The sequence below is a fragment of the Oncorhynchus kisutch genome, linkage group LG29 (assembly GCF_002021735.2).
Source record: "Oncorhynchus kisutch isolate 150728-3 linkage group LG29, Okis_V2, whole genome shotgun sequence".
NCBI classification, from domain to species: domain Eukaryota; kingdom Metazoa; phylum Chordata; class Actinopteri; order Salmoniformes; family Salmonidae; genus Oncorhynchus; species Oncorhynchus kisutch.
In genome coordinates, this window is record NC_034202.2 from 26,442,394 (window position 1) to 26,469,328 (window position 26,935).

At 43.0% G+C, this 26,935-nt stretch overlaps 1 protein-coding gene across 2 annotated transcripts; it reads right to left on the minus strand.

The window, feature by feature from the left end:
- Positions 1 to 1,227: 1,227 nt before the first annotated feature.
- Positions 1,228 to 15,850, minus strand: LOC109874086 (protein mono-ADP-ribosyltransferase PARP14). Of its 2 annotated transcripts, XM_020465846.2 has the most exons (17): positions 15,433 to 15,836; positions 15,156 to 15,268; positions 13,483 to 13,510; positions 12,992 to 13,228; positions 12,600 to 12,827; positions 9,829 to 12,377; positions 9,351 to 9,587; positions 6,732 to 6,953; positions 6,434 to 6,578; positions 6,159 to 6,314; positions 5,833 to 5,895; positions 5,413 to 5,598; positions 4,659 to 4,862; positions 3,923 to 4,543; positions 3,087 to 3,232; positions 2,568 to 2,742; positions 1,228 to 2,390 (listed from the first exon to the last, which is right to left on the minus strand). In XM_020465846.2, the coding sequence occupies exons 1-17, from the start codon at positions 15,629 to 15,631 to the stop codon at positions 2,107 to 2,109; spliced, it is 5,793 nt and encodes a 1,930-aa protein (XP_020321435.2). In that variant the 5' UTR covers positions 15,632 to 15,836; the 3' UTR covers positions 1,228 to 2,106. The 2 variants fall into 2 exon arrangements, with proteins under 2 accessions (XP_020321435.2, XP_031664757.1); XM_031808897.1 differs by lacking the exon at positions 1,228 to 2,390 and having other exon boundaries at positions 2,626 to 2,742; positions 3,071 to 3,232; positions 15,433 to 15,850.
- Positions 15,851 to 26,935: the final 11,085 nt, after the last annotated feature.

Genomic DNA, 26,935 nt, shown 5'->3' on the forward strand with positions numbered 1-26,935 from the left:
ACAAGAACAGAGGTGACACAAAACTAATGGAATTCATTTTTATCGGTTTGTGCATATCAATGTTAATGACCTATGTTTCTACTATACAATTCAATCTAAAAATGTTATTTAAAAGTCACTTGCCAATGTATTTTTTATTTAAGGTGTAGGCACTGTCAGGCATGACACAGTACAGTATATTAACCCACACAACTACCAGATAACATTATTTAAAATGTGGCGAAACAACAAAATCAAAAGGAACATGGACCCAGAAAATAGTCAGAGAAGACAGTCAATGACTGGTAAATTTGTTTAAGAGTGATATGATAGCCTGGATTCCAGGCAGTATATTTTTGCTATAGCTAGCCAATTCCATGTTAGTTGTCATGCCTTGTCTTGAAACAGAAAATGTCTGTCACCCAGTCCAGAAATAAACTTACAGTAAATGCAATTGTCCTTAATTGCAGTCAGCTCAGGGCCCGGTTCCACAAAACATATTGAGTGTTTCCGTTAACCCTCTATAGACTAAGCTCTGTATAAGCTATATGGAATTGTTTTAAAAAGCTCATACAAAGGATCATTTAGCTATTTGATTTGGAATTTTAAGACCCCTTGAAGTATCATAGAAAATATATATAACAAATGATTTGATGACATTTTTGGGGGGACATTATTGCTATTAGCCCATACAAACACATTAAATAACAGATTCACTACATGGAACAACAGATTGTCCCCAAAAATTCTAAAGGAAGTTTGTTCTGAAGTGTCTGTCCTATATCTGAGAGATATAAGGTCAGTAAACATTTTTTTTACATGTATTTAAACACGTATTTTTGGAACTAAACAGTCTCCATATATACTTCCATTCATTATTTCAACTGGGGGGACCTTCAGACGAGTCGTGAGGCCAGTGGGTGTCCTAGAGCAGAACTGACATGTTCATGAGTTTCGTTCCACAGAGGGGTCATATTAGTGTGTGGGTCGTAGAGCAAAATGGAGAACACCATCGTGTTCATAAGTCTCATCGACATGTACGTGTTTGCAAGAATATTACCTTTCCACAGAGGCGTCATAATAGTTTGTAGGCCAAACTGTTTGGGCGCTACAGACGATTGTGTTAGAAGACCGATGATTTTCGGGATGTCTCATGGTCTGACAAACACCATTCTAGCTCGTCACCTTTCACTACAGATGCGGAAGTGCGACATTGGCACATGCAGTGAAAAAAAAACAGATACTGTATCTCGTTTAAACCGACTGGTTGTTATGGGGATGTTTTTATTATGCTAATTAGACACACCTCGTTAAGGGTTTGCCTTAAGGAATAACTTTCCCTTACCGAAGATAATTAAGGCTGTTGCACAGAGCCCCTCAAACATTTCCTTAGGTAAGGGCCAAATTTAAGGGTTTTATGGTAGTTTGAAGGCATGCATGTGGAAAGAGTCTCTGGTATCCATGGAAACACCCTGACAGAATACCTTGTCAAAAAGATTGCATTTATTTTGGGAGATCACAAAATTGAACTTCTACATTCAAGACCAGAGAAACAAATTGATTGAGAAGATAACAAAATATGTTTATTTTAGTATATTTTTTTCTCAACTTGTTTCTATTACGTCAAGCTAACTTAGAGTTGGTAGCTAGCTAGCCAGCTAGCGGTGTCGCCATGGAATGTGCAGCTTCTATTGTTAGCTGGTGGTGGAGGTTTTACTTTTGAAACCAGTGCAGAGGAAAGCAACATCCACCTCCACAAATGCTGTTAACATTGATATCCATACTGAATTAAGCACTTATTAAGGGACCTCATTGGCACCCTTAACTTTTCCACTTAATTTAAGGGGGAAATTCACCTTAAATTTTTTTTGGTGCAACTGACATAATTAAACTTAAGGAAAATGTAAGGGAAAATACAAGGACAAAATTAATTTCAGATATTTTATGCAACCGGGCCCAGGGCCTAAGCAATATCATTTATGTCTATAAAGAGTATGTTTTCTAAGGATGTCTAACCTCATACATGGCTATAACAACTAGCTCCCATACCATTAAAACCCTTCACACAGACATATGCAATTTGTTGTGAAGTATTGATATACTAATGAAGGTACAGTTAAATCTGATTTACTGGAATGTGATGAGGAACTCTGGATAAGCCTGCACATCATTGAAGATCACAAACATGGTTGGATTGGAGGTGTTGTCTGTGACACTGTCGTACAAATCGGCATCCTTCCCTGAAGGTTTGGCAGGAGGAACAATCAAGCCTGCTTGTCCCCGAGTGTAGTCTCCAACAAGAACCCTGGCCAGGTACATGCGCTTGTTCCCTTGTGCATCAGCTTTAGAATATCCACTTGCTGAATAACTGGAGTTCACAGCAAAGTATGAACCATTGCCAATTGCAGCACCTGGATGAAAAACATATTGTTCTTAAAGAGTTGTAAAAAAATTAACAACAATGATACCGAATTGATCAAATGGATTTATGTCTCAACATCAAGCTCCTCCTCTCTTAGGAAGAGGTCTCAATATAACAGTAAAGAATATTGGTCATCAGACATGTTTCCATGAGACCATTCTCATACCATGTGTTCCAGCGTAGCTGCGATTGAAGCCATGGTTGTTGATCTGGGTGGTGGAGTCGGAACTGGTTCCATGGAACAGCAGTTTCTCGTTGTTTGTGTGCTTGTTCTTCTCCTCCAGGAATTTCTTTCTTATCTGGTAGCTTTTCCACAGTGAATCGTTCTGGACTCGTTCAATCTTCGAATAGCAAACGAAACACATGTAGAAATCGACAGTGATTTATTTATTACTGAAGTGCAATCCCACCTAGCCAAATACGTAACGAACAGCAAAGGAATAGGAATGACACATTTCACTGGTTCCAGGAATTACAGTTCCATTCTTTAAAAAAAATCCCAAACGCTTTGCTGTCTTTAATGTAGCAGCAAACACAATTCAAATTATTGTCTTAAAAAAAGATTGTTGAGGGATTCCTAACATCAAATTCGTCAAATGTGAGGATTTTCATATAACGTCACCATAGAAAATCAGTCTATTGTGGAATGCAAATGAAATTCTGGTATACATTTTTACAAACATACGCTAAGGATGGTGTTGTTGAGTAAAGTCTTCCGAAATTCCTTCTCCACGTCATTGTATCCCTTAGATCCTGTAGTTAGTGGGACCAGCATTAAGAGAGAACCCTTCATGTCACGCCAGTGTGAAGGTAGAGACACTGATGTATCGTCTAGACAAAAGAGTTTGGCATTTAGTGATCAAATTATTACACAATAAGTATTGTCATTAAAAAGACTCAATCATTCACAACTTTAAATGCATATTGATGATATACTCAGTTCCATGACATGTGCTGCAGCAGTAGGCCTAACCGCAGAAAAACATAGCTAGAACGACACATTCCTGTCTTGCTAGATGCACAAATAAAGGTGAATAACATCTTTTTTTTTTACCCCCAAAATTGTCTTCTGATGTGAGGTAAGCATTGACCTGCACTCAGAACATCACTTTGTTGTTTCTCTATGAATCATTTGTAAAAAAAAAAAAAGAAAAATCCCAAACTAGTTCAAATAAAAAAGAGAAAACAGAATTATGGAAAATACAAGATCATTTAATGGAGAATTGTATGGATCCTGTCATGCCAAATACTGCTTATTAACCATTATTTTACCAGGTATATTGACAGAAAATATCTCTTGTACACCAAGAACCCGGGGACGAGTTGTAGGGTAGAGGATACGAGAAGAATGTGCCTATTTTAAAGCTATATTTAAATTAGCTCTTGTTCTAGAAAAGGTTGGAGACGCAACCACAAAATGACACAAAAAGAACACATTCTTTTATATTTAATATCACCGTTCTACATAATTTCATTTTAATGCAGTCTAGACAGATGAGTATTTATTATGGATGAACTCACCTTTCAGGTCTTTTCTCAGTAACTCAATTTTCTTTATGCCCCTAATCTTGACAGCTCTCTTGTGGGCTACATTTGCCTCATAATCCTCATTGTTGATCTTGATTGTCACTTTGCTGTTGTCTCTCACAGCCTCCTCCAGGATGTAGTTGGTCAACATGTCAAAAGACACCATTGTTCCACTGTGGTCTTTGTACTGCCACTCCACCAGGCTGCTCACCAGGAATGCTGCCTGTCTGCGGTTCTCTGCCCTCTCCTGGTCCAGGACCATGTTGCTGATGAGGCCGTCTGCTGTAAGCACATCGCGGCTCAGGCCCTCCAGGCGGATCAGGGAGTCGGGACCCTTCTTCTCCAGGCGTATCCTGACCGTCAGCTCCCTCTGCATGGCCTGCAACTTCTCCACATCCCCCTGGCTCAGCTGGCTGATGTACGGGTTCTTGATGGTTTTCTCAGTTTGCTCCTTCACTATGAGGTTTTCAACCCAGTCCCGGGCACGGCTCACAGCCCGGGGGCTCTCTGCACACAGCTGGAACACGGTCGGGGCAAACTCCTCTCCCGCCATGACAAAGTTCTCACGGGCAGAGCGCTCATCACTGGGTCCCATAAAGTAGGTTGTCACTGTATCTATGAAGAAACAGCACACATAACATAAATGTCACTTATGATAATAATAACTATTGTATTAGTACACATTAAGCTCATATTGTCTTCTACCTCGCACACTTCCATTCTCACTGACCTTTAAACCTGGTAAAAATGCCCTTTTCCTCCACTCCCTCTCCCACTCTCCTCTTCATGCTCTTGTGGAACTCCGTAATCATGGCAGTCTGGAATATCAGGATCTTCACACTTCTCACAAACTGTCCCCTTTTCTTCTTCACAAAGTCCACCACTGCGTCAATCATGGCGTCCGCAACAGCAGAGGGACACGCCCCACCCTGGCCTGACAGACAGACAGATGGAGGCAGACACACAATGACATGGCTATGGAGGCAAACAGAAAGACATAGATGGAGACAGAAGTAGAGATAGACAATGACATGATTGAAGCAAATCTCTCCCTGAGAGTGACTAATCACAAGACAAATATGGAAGAAAGGGAAGAAGACCAGGAAAATATGAAAGGGAAGGAGACCAGGAAAATATGAAAGGAACAAGTAAAAGTGGCACAGTATATTTGGGGAAAAAGACATAGAAAGAACAAGAGTATTTGAAAATTAGGCTAAGAAAAGTAGCAGGTAGTCATTATGAGGAGCAGGTAGTCATTATGAGGAGCAGGTCGTCATTATGAGGAGCAGGTCGTCATTATGAGGAGCAGGTCGTCATTATGAGGAGCAGGTAGTCCCTTTCAGAGCACATGGAAGCAAAGCATATGGCCACTTTACAACCTCACAGTAGAAACAAAGAACACAACAGAACAGGCAACAAGTACAATAAAAACATGCAACTACACAAGACAGTGTAGTCTAATAATGACCATTAAAGCAGAGTACCTGTTCCAAGCGCTGGGAAGGACAGTGAGGTGAACTTTCGCTCCTCACACTTCTTGAGAACATTGTACACAGTCTCTTTAATGTTCTCAGGGTCATTCTGTCCCACAATGTGCATGATGTGTTTGCATGGGAGAGATCCTGCTGATGTCATGATCATCCTGCATGGTTGGAAGCTTGGGGATCTGACTGTAGAAAAGCATAAAAGGAAAGGTTTAGATGTCAAGAATCTAAGTTAGTAAAAGGTCAAATCAATGCACACCAGTGTTGTAGGACCCATGGATTGGAAACTGACTTTAGACTTTTACCAGACAGTATCAAACAGTACTGAAATGTCATCTCATTCATATCCAACATGACACCAGTCTCCTTGACCAGAAACATGACTACAGTATATGTTGACTCAAGGACATGGATACACACCAATCTCTGAGCACTCCAACTCCACCTTCAATCCAGCTCCTTCTAAAATGGATTTGGATACACCTGAAGAAACAAAGACATTAGTACAATATGGCTCTTTATTCTAAGTCAACAATTGTACCCTTAAATAAGTTGTGTGTCTGTGGGGGTGTATTGGATTTAGCTTGCTTCCTGATTGTGTAGCTGTAAACACTTTTGGATTTCCAACATTTCAGATGTACATGTTAAACATCCTTATAAGGTGTTCCTTAGTATTTGTCTTAGTAGCCTCATAAACATGAAACATTGGTTACGACACCTATGCTATTGTCAGAGGTACAAGTCACCTGATTTGAGGTTAAAGTCCTTATTGGAGGAGTTGACAATGATGTCACTGGTCTCCTTGGTGATGTCTCCTGATGACACTTCAAAAGTCATGTGACCCATCTGCATGCTGTACACACCCAGAGAAGGGGATGACACCTGTCCAAAGAAGCCTGCGCCTAATGAAAATAACATGTTTAGACAAGGGGGTTCTGTACAGACATGCTCTAAAGAGGCAGCAGTGTCTCAATGGTTGAATATTTTTGGGGAGACTTTGAAGGCTGTGAATTAGGCTTACCAGAGGATAGCTGTGATTGGCCAACATAGGATTTGGGATGTTGTGATTGGCCAACATAGGATTTGGGATGTTGTGATTGGCCGGCACCTTGTGAACTCTGCCAAGTATACCCTTGTGTCTGACCTTTGAATTCCCTGACAAAGCACTGTAAACAGGAGATATAAAGTGTGGAGCATTTATCAAACATATCTAAGAGCACAACACACAGTGAAAAAGGTGAGGTTATGCAACAATACTACCTCTGTGTGATGATAAACACTGAATCCCCCTTTAAACCATTTTCCATCTTCAAACTTACATCCACAGTTTGGGTGTCGCTGGGGTGGACCACGATGGCCACTTCTTTAAGGTGTGTGGAGTTTCTTCTCTGGCTGAAGTCTTTGACCTCCTGCAGAAGAAGCTTGGACACCAGGCCCTTAGGGAATCCCATGTTCCCTGTTCCAATGGCAGGGAAAGACAGGGAAGCCAGCCTATGCTTCTCTGCCTCACTCAGGCAATCTCTGATCATCTTTATCAATATCTTAAATCACAAACACATGGACAATTTTAGAAACATTTTACTAAAACATTTCTATGCACTCTCAATAATCAGTGCTTAATTGGAGCTGGATCCTGCCGGAACCTCTCAGATTTGACCTTGTTTGTTCCGGCACCTATTTTCCGGGATCCGGTACCTCTCACTGCATAATTTATTAATTGTTTCACTGTTCGCACCGGATACATTTAAATAAAAGCGATCAGCGTTAAATCAAGTTGCATCCTCGTTATTTACCCTGCCCAACAGAAAGACCATCACGTAAAGGTGTGGGGATCTTTTATCCTTTCCTGCCACACTGATTCCAGACCTGCTCTGTTATTTGTACATCAAGGTTATGGGGAGGGAGGGTGGGGTAAGTAACTGATCTCGACACAGGTCTTGGTAGTGGTGGTCAGCTAGTGAAGAGGTCCTTACGTAATCACATTAGTCGTCTCCCTACTGAATTTGAATCGCGGGAAAGACAAATAAAAAATGGATAAGAAAAGGCAATCGAGTTTGATGACATTTTTCAAGTCCAAAAATCTAGAGAAAGATGGTGAATTGAACCCATAACGAGCCAGAGAACTGTCAGTGCAGGAGGAGTGAGGTGCAAACTGTTCCTGATGACAATGCCTAAGCTAGCAACGCTGCTAATCCCAACAGTTCAGCATCACCACCGGCACCTCCACTAGCTAGTAGGACTACTAGAGAGTCAGACTCAGACTTGTAGACAAGGCTAATGGTTATAGTTAACACTCAAAATGAAAAAATAGACACATCCTCACATTTGACGAGTCTTCAGAACAGCGTTAGGAGGCTAAACGTCACAGCCACAGGCCCGCTCATGGCTTTGAGCAAGAAATTGACTCTCAGGAGTTAAATGGCCTTGACATGGGGAGAGTCATTGTGGGAGGTTTGGAAAACTAATTTCTTTCCCTTTACAAACTTGTTCTGTACTGTGAAGTTTATCTGAATATGTGCATCATATTATCACATAGGCAGGAGGCCTATATATTCTTATATGTGTGTTCTGCTGTTTCACCAACATAGACAGTAGGCTATTTGGCTGTTTACTCTGTCTGCTGTGCTGCTACGTTGTGTTTGACACTTTTCTTCTCAATGTGTTCCGGCACCTCAGTGGCCCCCCCAATCAAATTGTATTTGTCACATGCACCGAATACCTTACCATAAAATGCTTACTTACAAGCCCTTAGCCAACAATGCAGCTTAAGAAATAGAGTTAAGAAAGTATCTACTAAATAAAAGGTACAAAAAAATAATAATAATCTAAAAGTAACACTAGTAAATTACATAGCAATAACGAGGCTATATACAGGGGGTACCTGTAGGGAAACAAGTTAGTCGAGGTCATTTGTAAAATGACTATGAGTAGATAATAAACAGCGCGAGTAGCAGCAGTGTGAAAACATTAATTGTTCAGCAGTTTTAGGGCTTGGGGGTAGAAGCTGTTATAAGGAGCCTTCTGGTCCTAGACTTGGCCCTCCAGAACCAGCAGAGAGAACAGTCTATGACTTGTAGTGACTGTAGGCTTTGACACGTTTTTGGGCTTTCCTCGGACACCGCCTAGTCTATAGGTCCTGGATGGCAGGAAGCTTGGTCCCAGTGATGTACTGGGCCCTACGCACTACCCTTTGTAGTGCCTTGCGGTCAGAGGCTAAGCAGTTGCCATACCAGGCGGATGGATGGATGCAACCGGTCAGGATGCTCTCTGGTGCAGCTGTAGAACCTTTTGGAATCTGCCAAATCTTTTCAGTCTCTTGGGGGGGAAAATGTATTGTCGTGCCCTCTTCACAACTGTCTTGGTGTGTTTGGACCATAATAGTTTGTTGGTGATGTGGACACCAAGGAACTTGAAATTCTCGACCCACTCCACTTTCAGCCCCGTCAATGTTAATGGGGGCCTGTTCGGCCCTCCTTTTCCTATAATCCATGTTCAGCTCCTTTGTCTTGCTCACATTGAGGGAGAGGTTGTTGTCCTGGCACCACACTGCCAGGGGTCAGGGTCAGGGTCTTGGCCTACCACTGTTGTGTCGTCAGCAAACTTAATGATGTTGTTGGAGTCGTGCTTGGCCAACCAGTGGGTGAATATGGAGTACAGGAGGGGACTAAGTACACAACACTAAGGGGTTTGAGTATTGAGGATCAGCGTAACAGATGTGTTGTTGCCTACCCTTACCACCTGGGGGCGGCCCGTCAGGAAGTTCAGGATCCAGTTGCAGAGGGAGGTGTTTAGTCCAAGGGTCCTTATCTTATAGATGAGCTTTGTGTGCACTATGTTGTTGAACACTGAGCTGTAGTCAATGAACAGCATTCTCACTCACTCGTGTTACGGGACCTCCCGATTTACAAGTTAAACATGTTCAATAACTCATAGCTTACCTTCTCTGCTGAGCCAGCTCCCTGGTCCCAATGGGGGCAGACAGTATGGATCACCCTCTGACATCGCAGGTTGTAACCGTCGGTGACCACAATGTCACCATAGGCCAATCTGTTGACGCGAGCCTCATCTGTGGCTGCTGATTGGAGCCCAGGACCGGCTGCCTTTAGGATAGCATTGGACACAGCACCTTTACTCAGGTCCAAATCCTCAGAGATGGTGTTGACGATGCCCTCAGACTAGAGGTTTCAAAACAAATGACCAAACATTCATGAAGAAAGAAAGAAGGGAACAGCTATGTATTTCTATTCAATCATAAAATATGACTTCCACAAGGCAGCTGTCATTCCAGATAAAGAAGAGTAGAATGAAAAGTAAACAAATTATACACCTTATACTCTGGGTTATCTGATGTACTACTTATAATACACGTATCAATGGTTTATGTGGTGCTCTGATAACTACAGTATGTGTACTCACATATTCCTCCTGGATATTTCCCTTCCTCAGAATGATCTTCAGACCCTCTTGTGTGCGATTGGTCTGTAGGATTTCCCCACTGCCTGCCCCCTCAAACTCCCTCTCTTGGCCATACTCTCTCCTCTGCTCCTCTCGGTTTTCATGATAAGTTCTGCTTTCTCTAAATCCTCCTCCCCTATCTCCATGTCCTCCTCTACCTCCACCTCCTCCTCCACTCCCTCCTCTACCTCTACTCCCTCCTCTACCTCCACTTCCTCCTCCCACTCTACCTCCATCTCCATGTTCCCATTGCCTATGTCCCCATGTTGACTTTCCCTGATATTCAGATCCTTGATGTCTGTAACTATGTTGTCCTCTTCCCCGTTGTCCTCTTCCCCTATGTGCACCCTGCGGAGGCATGGTCATTTTTGGGTGCATGTCATTGAACGTTTTCTGGACAGCGCTGGCCAGGGCTCTCACAGTGTTGTCACTGTTGTCCACCAGGTGAATCTCAGTCAGGGAGGTCTGACCACTCAGGTTCTCACAGTAGTCACGCACTGCCATAGCAATGGTCTCAGTGCACAGGTTCAGAGGAAAGCCGAATATCCCAGAGCTGACGGCCGGGACGGCAACAGTTGAGCAGTTAACCTTCGCAGCCTCCCTCAGGCTCTCATTCACAGCTTGTTTCAGACGCTGTATGGCTGTTCCCTGGTCAAAGTCTGTGAACCGTGGACCAACCGCATGGACCACATACTTACAGGGTAGATTGCCTGCATCTGTCACAATGGCGTCGCCTGGATGCAGTCGGCGGTTATTACGGACATGTTGATCACTGAGCTCCTGCAGCCGTGGACCAGCAGCCTTGAGTAATGCTAAAGCCAGGCCTCCAATATGCTGCAGGTCTTCATTGGCTGCATTGACTACTGCGTCCACTTTGAACTTGCAGATGTCTGCCTTACTGACAGAGACAAGGATTCCATTGTGTGTCCTCACCTCACAGCAAGATGATGGGCCAAACCCTTCCTCCCCATCTTCATCATCGCACTCTTCTTCCTCCAGCATGTAGTCTTCCTGCAGAAGCACCACACAGCCATGCTCCTTCATCGCCATGGAAACAAACATTCTTCCCTTCTCTTGGAAGTACTTCCTTGCTCCAGGCTTCATGATGGTGAGCTCATCAGTGCAGAAAGGTGCTACCATCTTCTGAAAGGTCTCTTTGACCTTCTTGACATAGAGACGGGCACCAGAAAGGACAATTCTGGGCCTTCTGGGGTCAAAGTGGACATTCACCTCATCACGCTTGGCAAAATGTTCCCAGTCCTGGGATTTGTTCTCCTGGATGAATTTAACCACGGCACAGGACTTGACACGGACAGCCTCTTCGACTCGTGAGTAGTTTTCAACAAAGTCCCGCAGACTGTTGCTGACCTCTCTGACCGGGTCCAGGAAGCCAGACACAATGACTCTGTCTCTGCTCTCTGGGTGAAGCTTTATCACCACCGTTCTTTTCTTTAGGGAGTTGTAGGCATCCACCAGCTGGTTGTTCAGATCTTTCCACTCAGGCTTCCTCAGCACTTCCTGATCCTCCACCATAAGGCTCTGCAGGGACAGGGCAGTCTTCACCCTCTGCTCTGCATCAGCCAATGCTCTGTCTGAGCTACCAGTCAGAAGTACCTTTCCACCCTCCACTCTGTACACAGCGTTGATGCCCCGGGACGTGAACAGGTCCTGGGACATCTCCATACTGTCCACTGACCGCAAGAAGTCCAGGAGTTGGGGTTCCAGCTTCAGCTGCTTCTTACTCATATTGAGCTCCCTCTCTAGAATCCAGTTCTTCATCTTGTACACCTCTGCAACAAGACCTGAGAGAACCAACTTCTTGGTGTCGTCTCTGTAAGAAAAACCCATCTCTGGGGCTTCGTCTGCTGCGCACTTCAGAAATCCTTCCTGCTGCAGGATATAGAACATGGCAGGGGACATGTCCATCTCCTCCGAGATGCCATCCCTCTGCCTCTCTATCCGACTCATGGCCCTCTGCATGAGGTCTTCCACCAGCCCCTGGAGTCGCTTTGTGTCTTCGGCCAGACCTGCAACTGTCAGAGACCCTTTGGAGGCATCCATAGCTAGGACAGCATCCTCTTTCACCACCGAGCGGACTTCTTTCTCCACTGCCTTCCACGCTGGGGCACTTGCAAAACACTCAAACACAGCATATTGGGCCATGATGTCACGGAAGACAATCAAGGCATTCTGTTTCCATCCGTCTACATATTCGCTTGTTAGTCCTTTCTGCCTTAGCAGGGTTGGCAAAGGACTGAGTTTAACCTCAGGAGTATCCATGTTTACTTGACAGAAATGAGCCTTCATCTGGTCAGTGATGGGGGACAACTGTCTCTTCATGGAGAGGAATTTCCATACAGCAGAATGCACACACTCTTTGAAGGAGTCAGGCATCTTCCACATTGGCCTCTCCTTTCCATACAAGGCAGTGCTCAATGACTCATAGTATGGATACACGTTGACTGGGACTTTGCCAATTACATGATGTTTATTTAGAGTGGTTTCCACAACTGAAACGACATAGATAACCATGCAGAGGGCCATGAGTCTTTCATAGCATGAAATGAGGGCGAAACAGAATATTTCTGTTTAAGGCCAAGAGACTGCTGCACCAACAGAATAGCAAGGCTACATTCAATTCCTCTTATAATAGAGAGTAATAGATTACCAAATAAACAAATGTTGATTAACATTTATATAATTAAACAGCTCATTCAAACAGCAGGTTTTACCTTCTGGTGCGTGGAAGGTGACAATGGCTGCCTGTTCCTCATGGAACATAATGATGTCCTTTGCTGGGCCAGCCCACTTCTCAAAGTAGAGCACCAGCATCTCTTCAGGTATGTTGGAGGTCAGGTTCTCCACTCTCACACTCTGGCACCTCTCTAGCAACCGGCCAATCAAACCCTGCTTCTGGAAACTCTTGTTGCTCTTGCTCTCAGTAAGGAACCGCTCCACATCTAAAGACAGACAGCAATCATATCCTTAATATCATGCACAACAGTTATTGAAATTATGATCCCTTCGTGTGAGGGAGAGATTTGTTTTTATAATACTTCAAAAGTGAAATTCATTGTTAGTTTTCTTTGTTGAAAAAAATCGATAATTTGAAATAGTGACCAACCTTTGGGATTATTGAAGGTCACAACAGCTCTGTTGGTCTCACTGATGACCTCCAGGGAGAAGTTGTCTTCCTCCAGGCCAGAGAGGGTCTCCACCAGCAATGTCAGCATCTCTCTCGGCATGCTCTCAGGAACTCTCTCCAGCACCACAGCAGAGCTCTGAGGAGACACCTCAGCTCCACCTCCCTCTCCAGGCCCACTCTCAGAGTTGGGAGCTTCCTGTGCTTCACTTGACACATCTGGGATTAAACACACTAGATATTCATATCCAATAACCTCATTCATATATTCACATTTCTCTGACTTCATTGGCACATTTCTGCCTATGACAAATTTACAAGTAGATATGGCCTGATAAGGCTGCATTTTGCAACACTGTCTAATGATATGCCAATAGGGATCATTATGAAATGTATTAGGCAAAACATTCAATATAATAATATTAGGTCAAGGGAATGCATCAACAACCACAGAAGCAAGGAAAAGATGTTACCTGACAATTCATTGCTTGTAGCACCAAGCTGGAAAACATGCAAAACAAACAAAATGTATACGTCAAATAGTTAACCAATGGGCAACTTTACAAGTATGCTGTTTAATAGTAGCCATAAATATAATGTATTATCCATCAGTTGGAAGCCCTGGCTAGCCTGTCGAGCCAAGACAGCACAAATGTAGCCTACAGTTAATCTCTGTTTAACCAGAACTAAAATCTTGCATACAGAGCATTCGGAAAGTATTCAGACCTCTTGACTTTTCCACATTTTGTTACGTTACAGCTATATTCTAAAATTGATCAAATATTTTTTCCCCTCATCAATCTACACCCAATACCCCATAATGACAAAGCAAAAACATATTTTTTGAGTGCTTAATTTGTAGATCAGGGGGTGCCGGAACAAAAATTGAGCAAGAGAGGGTGGTGACCTGGGGAGCTTTGAGGTATTGAAACGCATGAGAAAAAAACAATCCCCTTTATAATAAAGCATTGCATTCATATCATCACATTTGCATAGTGGAATAGCACAGTAGAGTAGAGGTACTTACAGAAGTGGCACACATGGGGAACATTTTAGGAAGCCTAGGTTCTAGGAAAAATTTGCCATTTTATAAATGCATTTCATGCAATTCTATGTCATTTTACATGACTGGAGACTGGCAGAATATTTTTCATACCTAATACTGCACGAATGATCTAAAGGACAGGCTACTTTGACACCAACACACTGAGAATCTTAGATAAATAAATACGACCTTGTCTTAAATCCAGCAATTTAACCTTAATTTAACCAGCAATTTAATTTAACCTTATTTAGCCAGACAAGTCAGTTAAGAACAAATTCTTATTTACAATGACGGCCTACACCGGCCAAAGCAGGACGACGCTGTGCCAATTGTGCACCACCCTATGGGACTCCCAATCACGGCTGGTTGTGATACGGCAGGTAGCCTAGTGGTTAGAGCGTTGGACTAGTAACTGAAAGGTTGCAAGATTGAATCCCTGAGCTGACAATGTATAAATCTGTTGTTCTGCCCCTGAACAAGGCAGTTAACCCACTGTTCCTAGGCTGTCATTGAAAAAAAGAATATGTTCATAACTGACTTGCCTAGTTAAATACATTTTAAATTAAATGAAAATACAGCCTGCGATACAGCCTAGGCTAGGTGTGTAGGGACCCATATTGTAGGTTACAATATGAGGAAGAAATTAAAGTCCTAAAAATGCTTTACAGTTTCACTACCTCACCCAATGATGTGAGTGTGGAAAAGGTGAACAGACTGTTGTTTATCAACAAAGACAAGCCACCTCAGTTTCCATCCATGTAGGCCTAATTATGATGTTAGTTGACATTCATGTGGAAACGTACTTCCCCACAAACACTGCTTACAACTGAAGATAGCAGTCTGTTACAATAATCCTTATTTATCTTTAGACATTCTGTATGAGACAAATACATGACAAATCTGGGCACGGCAACGAATACGCGCATTTATCTCTGATTGGCTGCAGTAAAAGTGGCGCATGACAGAACAAGCTAGGTTGAATCCGGACAACTGTAGCTGGAATGGGAAGGCCTCAACACCGTTGATAGCAGACATTCGTACATTTGATTTCACAGAAAGTCAACAATACAACAGTTGCAGCTATTCATATCGACTACTCACCGACAGAGTGCAAGCCTCTTTCAGATTTCCCCCCGAGGATGACAAGCGCAACTTCACAGTTTCATTGTCTACAGTAATTTCGTGGTTATCTCTCGATAGAACCCTTTCCCTGACTGTGGAGACAAATGCGACATCATGCACACGTCACTTTACTGGAAGTCACTTGTACATATTTACATTTGTATGGTTAACACTATTTCACTGTTATGATATCCTACAGTAGGCTATAAAATGACAACTGTACGATGCAAATCGTCATCCGTGGTGATCTGCTTACCATCCTCAGATTTGAAATAAACAGTTGCTCTAGTGGAGCGTTGATCCTCGTAGTGCACCAAGCAGTCCCCTCCACTCGACTTCTTTTTACTTTGAAAATAAATCTGAAGCTTGTTCTGTATCCCTTTAGAGACAGAGTTTGTCCAACTGACGTCTACAGTGATGGGATAAGGATATTCATCCATCGTTTCTCCCCTCATGCGAATACTGTTTGGGTATGAAACGCGTCGTCCTATTCTTTCACTGCATCCACTGTTTCACTTTCGTTTCAGGCTCGGTTGACGAGGAAATCGTGTGTACAGTGGACCTACTGATCATATAACCACGCCGTATATGAGTAGGCCGGGTAAGGTTGTAAAACATTATCGGGGCATATAAACCTATTGGCCTATACTTTTCAAGTAGAGTGTTTAACTTTCGAACGTTTTGCAAAAAAAAAATGGCGAATGGAAACGATGTTGCATTATATTTTCACCTGCTTCACAATGTCTTAATTAACAAAAATAACGAATGTTATGTAATGCTCTCAGGGAGAGTGAACTTGATCACAGACAGAAATTAAGGTCCTAGATGTCCCAATGTACATGACCATTGGGACATGTGTAGCAAAAATTGTGCTATAATTTTTGCACCTGTCTACAGAGCCTTTAGGGAACTTGATAGCTCAATGGGGAAAGATCTATCAATCTCTGAGTAATTAGGAAATAACTAAAAGTTACTTTCGTCCCGGGGTTGTGCCGAAAAGCTCCCCCCTGAATCGCCACCATTCGCGTGAACGCGCACGCACTCAATTCTTCTTTGCTGCGACTTGCTTGCTATTTGAGATTTCTAATCACGTTAGGCTGCGTTTCATTTGATTTTTTTAAGACGGTTTGATCGCGGGGAGGCACTAGTAATGTATGCTATTTGTTTAAAGTGTCTATAAATACATCTATTTGCCAAAATTCCTCATCTCTCCGATGTCTTATTCGACCAGTAGCTGTTCTGAAATGTTTATTGCCTAAATGTTACTCCCTCCTCTATGTTTAATATAACACACATACATAAAGTATTCACTTCGGTTGCCCATCCTGATGTGAAGTTTGTTCTATAGAAAGTATTTGAGTCTGATGTGTGCCACAGACAGTATTTGACACTAGCCACAATATTAAGGAAATTAGAAGGGGGTTCCCATACCCGGAAAGAGATTTAATTATACACTTGAAACAAATAGCCAAACCGAATACTGCAGACATTACTAGTGCCTCCCCACAATCAAAACGTCATAAAAAAAATCAAATGAAACGCAGCCTAACATGATCAGAAATCTCAACTAGCAAGCAAATCGCAGCAATGAAGAATTGAGTGCAAGCATGTTCAAGCATGTCTCAGCAATGAATAATTGAGTGTGTGTTCCTTCACGCGAAGGGTGGGGAGGGGGATTCTGGCAGGGGGGAGCTTTTCGGCACAACACTAAAGAAATGGCCGACATGTTCGGAACTATAAATTCCATGCCTCAAATGCGATTTCGTGTACTTTTTTCAGGAGGGGTGTTAGGCTACATGCTATCATGTTGTACACAAAATCAATTTTTATTGCAAAGCAGTTCGACACATACAACAACACAGAGTCACACATGGAATAAACAAACATTCAGTCAATAATGCAGTAGAAAAAATCTATATACAGTGTGTGCAAATGAGGTAAGATAAGGCAATAAATAGGCCATAATGGTGAAGTAATTACAATATACCAATTTAACACTGGAGTGATAGATGTGCAGAATATGAATGTGCAAGTAGAGATACTGGGGTGCAAAGGAGCAAGATAAATAAATAAATACAGTATTGGGATGAGGTAGTTGGATGGTGTAACGGTCGTCGTATGAAGAAGGTGTGGACCAAAGCGCAGCGTGGTAAGTGTTCATGTTATTTTTATTTAAACTGAACACAAAACAAAATAACAAGAGAATGAACGAAAACGAAACAGTCCTGTCAGGTGCAGAAACACAAACAAAAAACAACTACCCACAAAACCCATGTGGGGAAGAGCTACCTAAGTATGGTTATCAATCAGAGACAACGACAGACAGCTGTCCCTGATTGAGAACCATACCTGGCCAAAAACAAAGAAATAACATAGAACCCCCACCCTAGTCACACCCTGGCCTAACCAAAATAGAGAATAAAAAGCCTCTCTTTGGCCAGGGTGTGCCAGATGGGCTATTTACAGATGGGCTACGTGCAGGTGCAGTGATCTGTGAGCTGCTCTGACAGCTGGTGCTTAAAGCTAGTGAGGGAGATATGAGTCTCCAGTTTCAGTGATTTTTGCAGTTCGTTCCAGTCATTGGCAGCAGAGAACTGGAAGGAAAGGCGGCCAAAGGAGGAATTGGCTTTGGGGGTGACCAGTGAGATATACCTGCTGGAGCGCGTGCTACGGGTAGGTGCTGCTATGGTGACTAGTGAGCTGAGATAAGGCGGGGCTTTACCTAGCAAAGACTTATAGATGACCTGGAGCCAGTGGGTTTGGCGACGAGTATGAAGCGAGTGCCAGCCAACGAGAGCATACAGGTCACAGTGGTGGGTATTATATGGGGCTTTGATGACAAAACGGATGGCACTGTGATAGACTGCATCCAATTTGTTGAGTAGAGTGTTGGAGGCTATTTTGTAGATGACATTGCCGAAGTCGAGGATCGGTAGGATGGTAAGTTTTACGAGGGTATGTTTGGCAGCATGAGTGAAGGATGCTTTGTTGCGAAATAGGAAGCCGATTCTAGATTTAATTTTGGATTGGAGATGCTTAATGTGAGTCTGGAAGGAGAGTTTACAGTCTAGCCAAACATCAAATCAAATCAAATGTATTTGTCACATACACATGGTTAGCAGCTGTTAATGAGAGTGTAGTGAAATGCTTGTGCTTCTAGTTCCGACAATGGAGTAATAACCAACGAGTAATCTAACCTAACAATTCCACAACTACTACCTTATACACACAAGTGTAAAAGGATAAATAATATGTACATAAAGATATATGAATGAGTGATGGTACAGAACGGCATAGGCAAGATGCAGTAGATGGTATAGAGCACAGTATATACATATGAGATGAGTACTGTAGGGTATATAAACATAAAGTGGCATAGTTTAAAGTGGCTAGTGATACATGTATTACATAAAGATGGCAAGATGCAGTAGATGATATAGAGTACAGTATATACATATACATATGATGAGTAATGTAGGGTATGTAAACATTATATTAAGTGGCTAGTGATACATTCTTTACATCAATTTCCATCCATTTCCATTATTAAAGTGGCTGGAGTTGAGTCAGTATGTTGGCAGCAGCCGCTCAATGTTAGTGGTGGCTGTTTAACAGTCTGATGGCCTTGAGATAGAAGCTGTTTTTCAGTCTCTTGGTCCCTGCTTTGATGCATCTGTACTGACCTCGCCTTCTGGATGATAGCGGGGTGAACAGGCAGTGGCTCGGGTGGTTGTAAAGTGGCAGTAATAAAGCCTCTCTTGAAAAAGCCAAACCTTGACCCAGAAAATATAAAAAACTATCGGCCTATATCGAATCTTCCATTCCTCTCGAAGATTTTAGAAAAGGCTGTTGCGCAGCAACTCACTGCCTTCCTGAAGACAAACAATGTATACGAAATGCTTCAGTCTGGTTTTAGACCCCATCATAGCACTGAGGCTGCACTTGTGAAGGTGGTAAATTACCTTGGTGGTAAATGGCACCAGACCGAGGCTCTGCATCTGTCCTCGTGCTCCTAGACCTTAGTGCTGCTTTTGATACCATCGATCACCACATTCTTTTGGAGAGATTAAAAACCCAAATTGGTCTACATGGACAGATCTTATCTGTCGGAAAGATATCAGTTTGTCTCTGTGAATGGTTTGTCCTCTGACAAATCAGCTGTAAATTTCGGTGTTCCTCAAGGTTCCGTTTTAGGACCACTATTGTTTTCACTATATATTTTATCTCTTGGGGATGTCATTCGAAAACATAATGTTAACTTTCACTGCTATGCGGATGACACACAGCTGTACATTTCAATGAAACATGGTGAAGCCCCAAAATTGCCCTCGCTAGAAGCGTGTGTTTCAGACATAAGGAAGTGGATGGCTGCAAACGTTCTACTTTTAAACTCGGACAAAACAGAGATGCTTGTTCTAGGTCCCAAGAAACAAAGAGATTTCCTGTTGAATCTGACAATTACTCGTAATGGTTGTACAGTCGTCTCAAATAAAACTGTGAAGGACCTCTGCGTTACTCTGGACCCTGATCTCTCTTTTGAAGAACATATCAAGACTGTTTCAAGGACAGCTTTTTTCCCATCTACGTAACATTGCAAAAATCAGAAACTTTCTGTCCAAAAATGATGCAGAAAAATTAATCCATGCTTTTGTCACTTCTAGGTTAGACTACTGCAATGCTCTACTTTCTGGCTACCCGGATAAAGCACTAAATAAACTTCAGTTAGTGCTAAATGCAGCTGCTAGAATCCTGACTAGAACCAAAAAATTTGATCATATTACTCCAGTGCTAGCCTCACTACACTGGCTTCCTACCAAGGCAAGGGCTGATTTCATGATTTTACTGCTAACCTACAAAGCATTACATGGGCTTGCTCCTACCTATCTCTTTGATTTGGTCCTGCCGTACATACCTACACGTACGCTATGGTCACAAGACGCAGGCCTCCTAACTGTCCCTAGAATTTATAAGCAAACAGCGGGAGGCAGGGCTTTCTCCTATAGAGCTCCATTTTTATGGAATGGTCTGCCTACCCATGTGAGAGACGCAAACTCGGTCTCAAACTTTAAGTCTTTACTGAAGACTCATCTCTTCAGTGGGTCATATGATTGAGTGTAGTCTGGCCCAGGAGTGTGAAGGTGAACGGAAAGGCTCTGGAGCAACAAACCGCCCTTGCTGTCTCTGCCTGGCCGGTTCCCCTCTTTCCACTGGGATTCTCTGCCTCTACCCCTATTACAGGGGCTGAGTCACTGGCTTACTAGGGCTCTTTCATACCGTCCCTAGGAGGGGTGCGTCACTTGAGTGGGTTGAGTCATTGATGTGATCTTCCTGTCTGGGTTGGTGCCCCCCTTTGGGTTGTGCCGTGGCGGAGATCTTTGTGGGCTATACTTGGCCTTGTCTCAGGATGGTAAGTTGGTCGTTGAAGATATCCCTCTAGTGGTGTGTGGGCTGTGCTTTGGCAAAGTGGGTGGGGTTATATCCTTCCTGTTTGGCCCTGTCTGGGGGTGTCATCGGATGGGGCCACAGTGTCACCTGACCCTCCTGTCTCAGCCTCCAGTATTTATGCTGCAGTAGTTTATGTGTCGGGGGGCTAGGGTCAGTTTGTTATATCTGGAGTACTTCTCCTGTCCTATCCGGTGTCCTGTGTGAATTTAAGTATGCTCTCTCTAATTCTCTCTTTCTCCCTTTCTCCCTTTCTTTCTCTCTCTCGGAGGACCTGAGCCCTAGGATCATGCCTCAGGACTACCTGACATGATGACTCCTTGCTGTCCCCAGTCCACCTGGCCGTGCTGCTGCTCCAGTTTAAACTTTTCTGCCTGTGATTATTATTATTTGACCATGCTGGTCAATTCTGAACATTTGAACATCTTGGCCATGTTCTGTTATAATCTCCACCCGGCACAGCCAGAAGAGGACTGGCCACCCCACATAGCCTGGTTCCTCTCTAGGTTTCTTCCTAGGTTTTGGCCTTTCTAGGGAGTTTTTAGCCACCCTGCTTCTACATCTGCATTGCTTGCTGTTTGGGGTTTTAGGCTGGGTTTCTGTACAGCACTTTGAGATATCAGCTGATGTATGAAGGGCTATATAAATGCATTTGATTTGATTTGTCTTGATGATCTTTATTGCCTTCCTGTGACATCGGGTGGTGTAGGTGTCCTGGAGGGCAGGTAGTTTGCCCCCCTGTGATGCGTTGTGCAGACCTCACTACCCTCTGGAGAGTCTTACGTTTGTGGGCAGAGCAGTTGCCGTACCAGGCGGTGATACAGCCCGACAGGACGCTCTCGATTGTGCATCTGTAGAAGTTTGTGAGTGCTTTTGGTGACAAGCCGAATTTCTTCAGCCTCCTGAGGCCTTCTTCACAACACTGTCTGTGTGGACAAATTCAGTTTGTCCGTGATGTGTATGCCGAGGAGCATAAAACTTACTACCCTCTCCACTACTGTCAAATTGCAATAGCTCTTTGGTCATTTGACCTTAAACAATAAGTTTAAGACACTTTTGATAAACAGGGCAAAATGGAAATAGGCCTATAACAGTTAGGATCAGCTTGATCTCCCCCTTTAAATAAAGGACTAATCGTGGCTGCCTTCCAAGCAATGGGAACCTCCCCAGAGAGGAGAGACAGGTTAAAAAGGTCAGAGATAGGCTTGTCGATTATAGGGGCAGCAACCTTAAAGAAGGGGGTCAAGTTTAAGGAGCTCCTCCTTTAGCACCTCAGACTCAGTGACCGCCTGCAGGGAGAAACTTTGTAGCGGGTGTCATGACGTTGGCCTGATGGAGGAGGTTAATTACCCCATAAATACCTTTCCCCTTTTTCCTCTCTCTACTCTCCCGATGTGACTATTGAAAATCCCTTTGTTAACATGGAGAGTCTGGTAACATCAAAAGGTAGGAAACTGAACCATATTTCGGTAATCCAACCAGTTGAAAATATGCGTTGGTACTTAATGAATATGATGTCAGATCAGTTGGCGTCTGAGACATTATTACAGATGATAGGACGACATAAACTCTATCTTCGAAAGTCTACACATTCAAGTTATCAGATTCACATGGAATTGTTGTGCAATTTAAAAGTTTAAATATGAAACTATTTGTGAAAAGATGAAATGTAATTTTAGCTCCTAAATGAAAGAAGGAGGCAGGGCTGAGTCAAATAGGAATCCTGACTTAATTAAGTGGTGATTAAAAAGCACAGTCATGTGCTTCTCATCAGTAACAACCACTTCATCAACTTTAAGGGACATGGGCAGCTGTGAGGAGGAGGGTCTTTAACCGTTTTCCAGAACTTCTTGGGGTTAGACCCACAGAGAGAGAACTGCTCCTTAAAGTAACTAACTTTGGCCTTCCAGAGAGCCTGAGTGCACTTATTTCTCATTTACCTGAATGAGAGCCAGTCAGCCTGAGTATGCATGTGCTGGGCCTTTTGCCAAATTAAATTATTGAGGTGGAGTAACTCTGCCAGATCACGGTCGAACCAGGGGCTGAACATGTTTTTAATTCTCATTTTCTTTATGGGACTGTGTTTGCTGACAGTATCACTGAAGATATCAAACAAGAAGGATCAAACTTCTTCGACAAAGGGGATCAAGCTGATTATATACCAATTTACAGAGGCCAGGTCATGAAGGAAGGCTTTCTCAGGAAAGTTTTTTAGCAAGCGTCTATGACAAATCAGGATGTTTCACTGATCAGCCATTACCAACACAGGCTGTAAAACAGTGATCACTAAGGTCATTACAGAAAACACCAGATTGGTACCTATCAGGATTATTTGTGAGGATAACATAGAAGAGAGTAGCCTTTTCTGGGTGTTTGGAGTCATACCTTGTGGGATTGGTAATAATCAGAGAAATATTTCCGGAGTCCCATTGCTTTAGGACTTGGTCAGGTGGTTTAAGCATGTCCCAGTTTAGGTCGCCTAGCAGGACAAATTCAGACTTAGTGTAAGGGGCCAGGAGAGAGCTTAGGGCAGGTAGGGTACAGGCCGGTGCTGATGGAGGACGATAACACCCCGCAAGAGAAGGCGAAAAAGCTATTAGAAAGTTTAATACTTATAACCAGCTAATCAAATTGTTTGGGGACAGACTTGGTGGAGACAACCGAGCACTGAAGGCGATCCTTGGTAAAGATTGCCTCTCCCTCACCTTTGGAAGATCTGTCTTGCCGGAAAAGGTTATAACCAGAAAGGTTAACATCAGTATTCAAAACACTCTTTCTTAACCACGTCTCAGTAATGACCAACACATCTGGATTGGAACTGTGAACCCACACTTTCAATTGATCCATTTTAGGTAATACGCTTCTAGTGTTAACGTGAAGAAAACCCAGGCTTTTATGAGAGAAGAAATCAGTGAAGCAGATATCAGACTCAGAATTGGGGCTAGCAACAGTAGATGGGCCAGTGTGTACATGCACATTTCCAGATATCATCAACAGTAATACAGTCAAGGCACGGCAGAGGACAGGGAGAGCTCTGCAGGGTTGATTTATGACATTTGAATGTGCATTAGATGGCAACAGGATCATATTATACAGCAATTTCATCAGGTAACATGAATACAAAGCCAGAGAGAGGTGGTTAGAATAGGATGGGGGGGGGGAATCTGTGTAACCAATAGAGAGTCAGAGTCCCGAGTGTAGGAACAAACATAGTCTGTCCCACGGTAGGGTAAAAAAGAAAGTTCAGTCAACAAAGCATACAGGAGTCATGAGGCAAATAGTAAAATAGCAAAATGCACAAGAAAAAAAAACAACAACTTGGGGGTATCCATTGTAAGTTCAGAGTCACTCGCCCCAACAGTGCCTGTGTGCTGGAGGCGAGTGAAAGATCAGTAGAGAGGGGGGATTGTGGTGGGGTTCATGTACCAGACAGGACAGACAAGCCAGGACAGACGGTGAACAGATCGCCAGGTGGAATCCAAGCAGCAGTGCAGCAGGCAGCAGGAGTAGGGGCTGTCACACCCACTTGGGAGAAGCTTTATTACTGGAGGCAGATTTCTTTTAGAAAATGCCAGTGGATGGCACTGAACAGCAGGAGGGTGCTTCAAGGCCTCTCGATTTGGGAGAGGTAGCCTGTGAGACTCCTGCCAAGTGTTGGGCTCAAAGGCTTCGGCACATTTCACTTCACACCTCAGTGCTAACTGAAGTTGTATCTGGTCTGTCCAAAATGAGGTTGTAGGTTTGGAGTGAATGTTATGTTGTAGAGGGTAGCATCCTGCAGGTGTCCCTGCCCAAAAAATCCAAGTTTCTCTAACTCTAAATCTATCTTTTTTTCTAAACATGATGAAAAATGCGGGAGCATTGCTCATGACCTCTCTCTCTCTCTCTCTCTGACAAGCATTGTGCTAATGGAAAAATGTCATATTCATAAATGTAAATTCACTAATTTAAAAATCACTCTTCCGTGTTTTCTATAAGGAATTTGAGCAGTACATTAAGACCATTCTACATTATTCTAATAAGAAAGCTGTTAAAACAATCAATGTGTGCATATTTTAAGGTCTTTGTGTAATCTGTCATTTGTTGTACCCCCTGTTATCTTTGTCTGTTTGTATACTTCCTGTATGTATACTGGTTTTTCTGCAATAAAAAAAAGGAGAAAAAAAAGAAAAGAAAAATGCTATAAAAATGGGAATAAAAGGAAAGAGGACCGAGTTCCTGACTTGGGAATTCCGAGTTGAATGGCCGTTCCAAACTTATTTTGGGAATGAATGTCATGCATTTCGACCTGTCCCCAAGTTAATATGGGTGGTTCAGAGTTTGTTTTGATATTTCAACCTGCGTGTCCTGATTGCTTCCGGTGTGGATGGACAAAATCAACAGCACACAAGGATGCACGTACGTGCCTGGTCTAGTCAGCATGTGAGCAGCAGCTACTTAGTGTGTGTAAAATAACACATGCGGGCAGAACGTGAACCGGATCCTAGAATTGAGAAAGAGGTCAGTACAACGTACTGATCTATCCTTACATTAAAGACAGACATTGATGGCATATCGTCATTTCCAAACTCTTCGGATCAAACATTAACAACAGTAATGAGAGCAGCATTAATAGTCCCAACCGATTACAGTACATCTCTCACTCTTTCCCTCCCCTCTCACTCCCTCTTTCCATCACTTGAACAATTCTGAAAAGTTCTGAGACTACCAGAAAGAGTGAGAGTACCATCTGGTGTGCATAGAGAGTACTTCTACTATGTCATGTAATGAGTAATGGTTGTATTTGGGGTTCCTTACTGGTTCGCGCCCGGGTATGGGCGAGGGGACGGTCTAAAGTTATACTGTTACACATGCAGTATGGAACCGTGGACTATGTGTTCTTAAAATAAGGTTGGTAATGCAAAATGGGTATGATAATCCTTTTTTATTTAGCCAACATGGAAATTTGTGCTATATGGACTTAAATTCAGTTTTAGATTTAGGGGAAATCGAAGATGGGTAAGGCTGACATTTTTGATTATTTATTTATTTATTTTGAAGATTAGAAATACCAAGGTTTTTTTTTTAGTTTGATATGTTATGGCCTTATTGTAGAAGTTGGGTATTTTAGGACTTTATTAAGCAATAAGGCCTGGGGTGGTGTCAGCCAATCAGCATTCAGGGCTCGAACCACCCAGTTTATAAAAGCAGCGGAGGAGATGGCTGCGGTTTTTATGGTCTCCTAACCAATTGTGTGTGTTTTTTTTGCGTTATTTGTAACTTATTTTGTACGTAATGTTTCTGCCACCATCTCTTATGACCGAAAAGAGCTTCTAGATATCAGAACAGCGATTACTTACCTCGTACTGAACAAAGATTTTTTTTTCTTCAATGAGTCGGATGCAAAGGATTTACTTCAGACACCCAACAAGGTCCAAATGCCTGTGATTCGCATGAGAAAGAGACAGAGATATCAGGGACGTTTGTTTTATCATTGGATAACAAAAATGAATATCATACCAACGGGACATTAAAAACTGTAATATCTTATGTTTCACAGAGTCGTGGCTGAACGACGACAACATACAACTGACGGGGTTTATGCTGCATCTGCAATATAGAACAGCCGCTTCCGGTAAGACAAGGGGTTTGTAAACAACAGCTGGTGCACAAAATATAATAGTAAGGAGGCCTCAAGGTTTTTCTCGCCTGAGGTAGAGTTCAGTATCTCATGATAAGCTGTAGACCACACAATTTACCAAGAGAGTTTTTCATCTAGACCACCTTTACTCCACACACAGAGACACATACAAAGCTCTCCCTCGCCCTCCATTTGACAAATCTGACCATAATTCTATCCTCCGGATTTCTGCTTACAAGCAAAAACTCAAGCAGGAAGCACCAGTGACTCGGTCAATAAAGAAGTGATCAGATGACGCAGATACTAAACTACAGGACTGTTTTGCTAGCACAGACTGGAATATGTTCCGGGATTTTTCCGATGTCATTGAGGAGCACACCACATCAGTCACTGGCTTCATCAATTAGTGCATCGATGACGTCGTCCCCACAGTGACTGTACATACATACCCCAACCAGAAGCCATGGATTACACTATTACAGACTACAAAGGGAAGCACAGCCGCAAGCTGCCCTAAGTATCCCCTGTATATAGCCTCGCTACTGTCAGAGTGACCATCGGGTTCTTGGTCACCTCCCTGACCAAGGCCCTTCTCCTGCGATTTCTCAGTTTGGCTGGGCGTCCAGCTCTAGGAATAGTCTTGGTGGTTCCAAACTTCTTCCATTTAAGAATAAAGGAGGCCACTGTATTCTTGGGA

What these genes read in the sequence shown, in the direction of transcription:
- LOC109874086 (XM_020465846.2), bottom strand. Translation starts at nt 15,631, where the DNA reads ATGAGGGGAGAAACGATGGATGAATATCCTTATCCCATCACTGTAGAC. An exon ending in GAGCTGGCTCAGCAGAGAAG is followed by an intron (nt 6,954 to 9,350) that starts GTAAGCTATGAG and finishes TTGTGATTTAAG; the next exon opens with ATATTGATAAAGATGATCAG. An exon ending in ACTGAGAAAAGACCTGAAAG is followed by an intron (nt 3,233 to 3,922) that starts GTGAGTTCATCC and finishes TCTTTTGTCTAG; the next exon opens with ACGATACATCAGTGTCTCTA.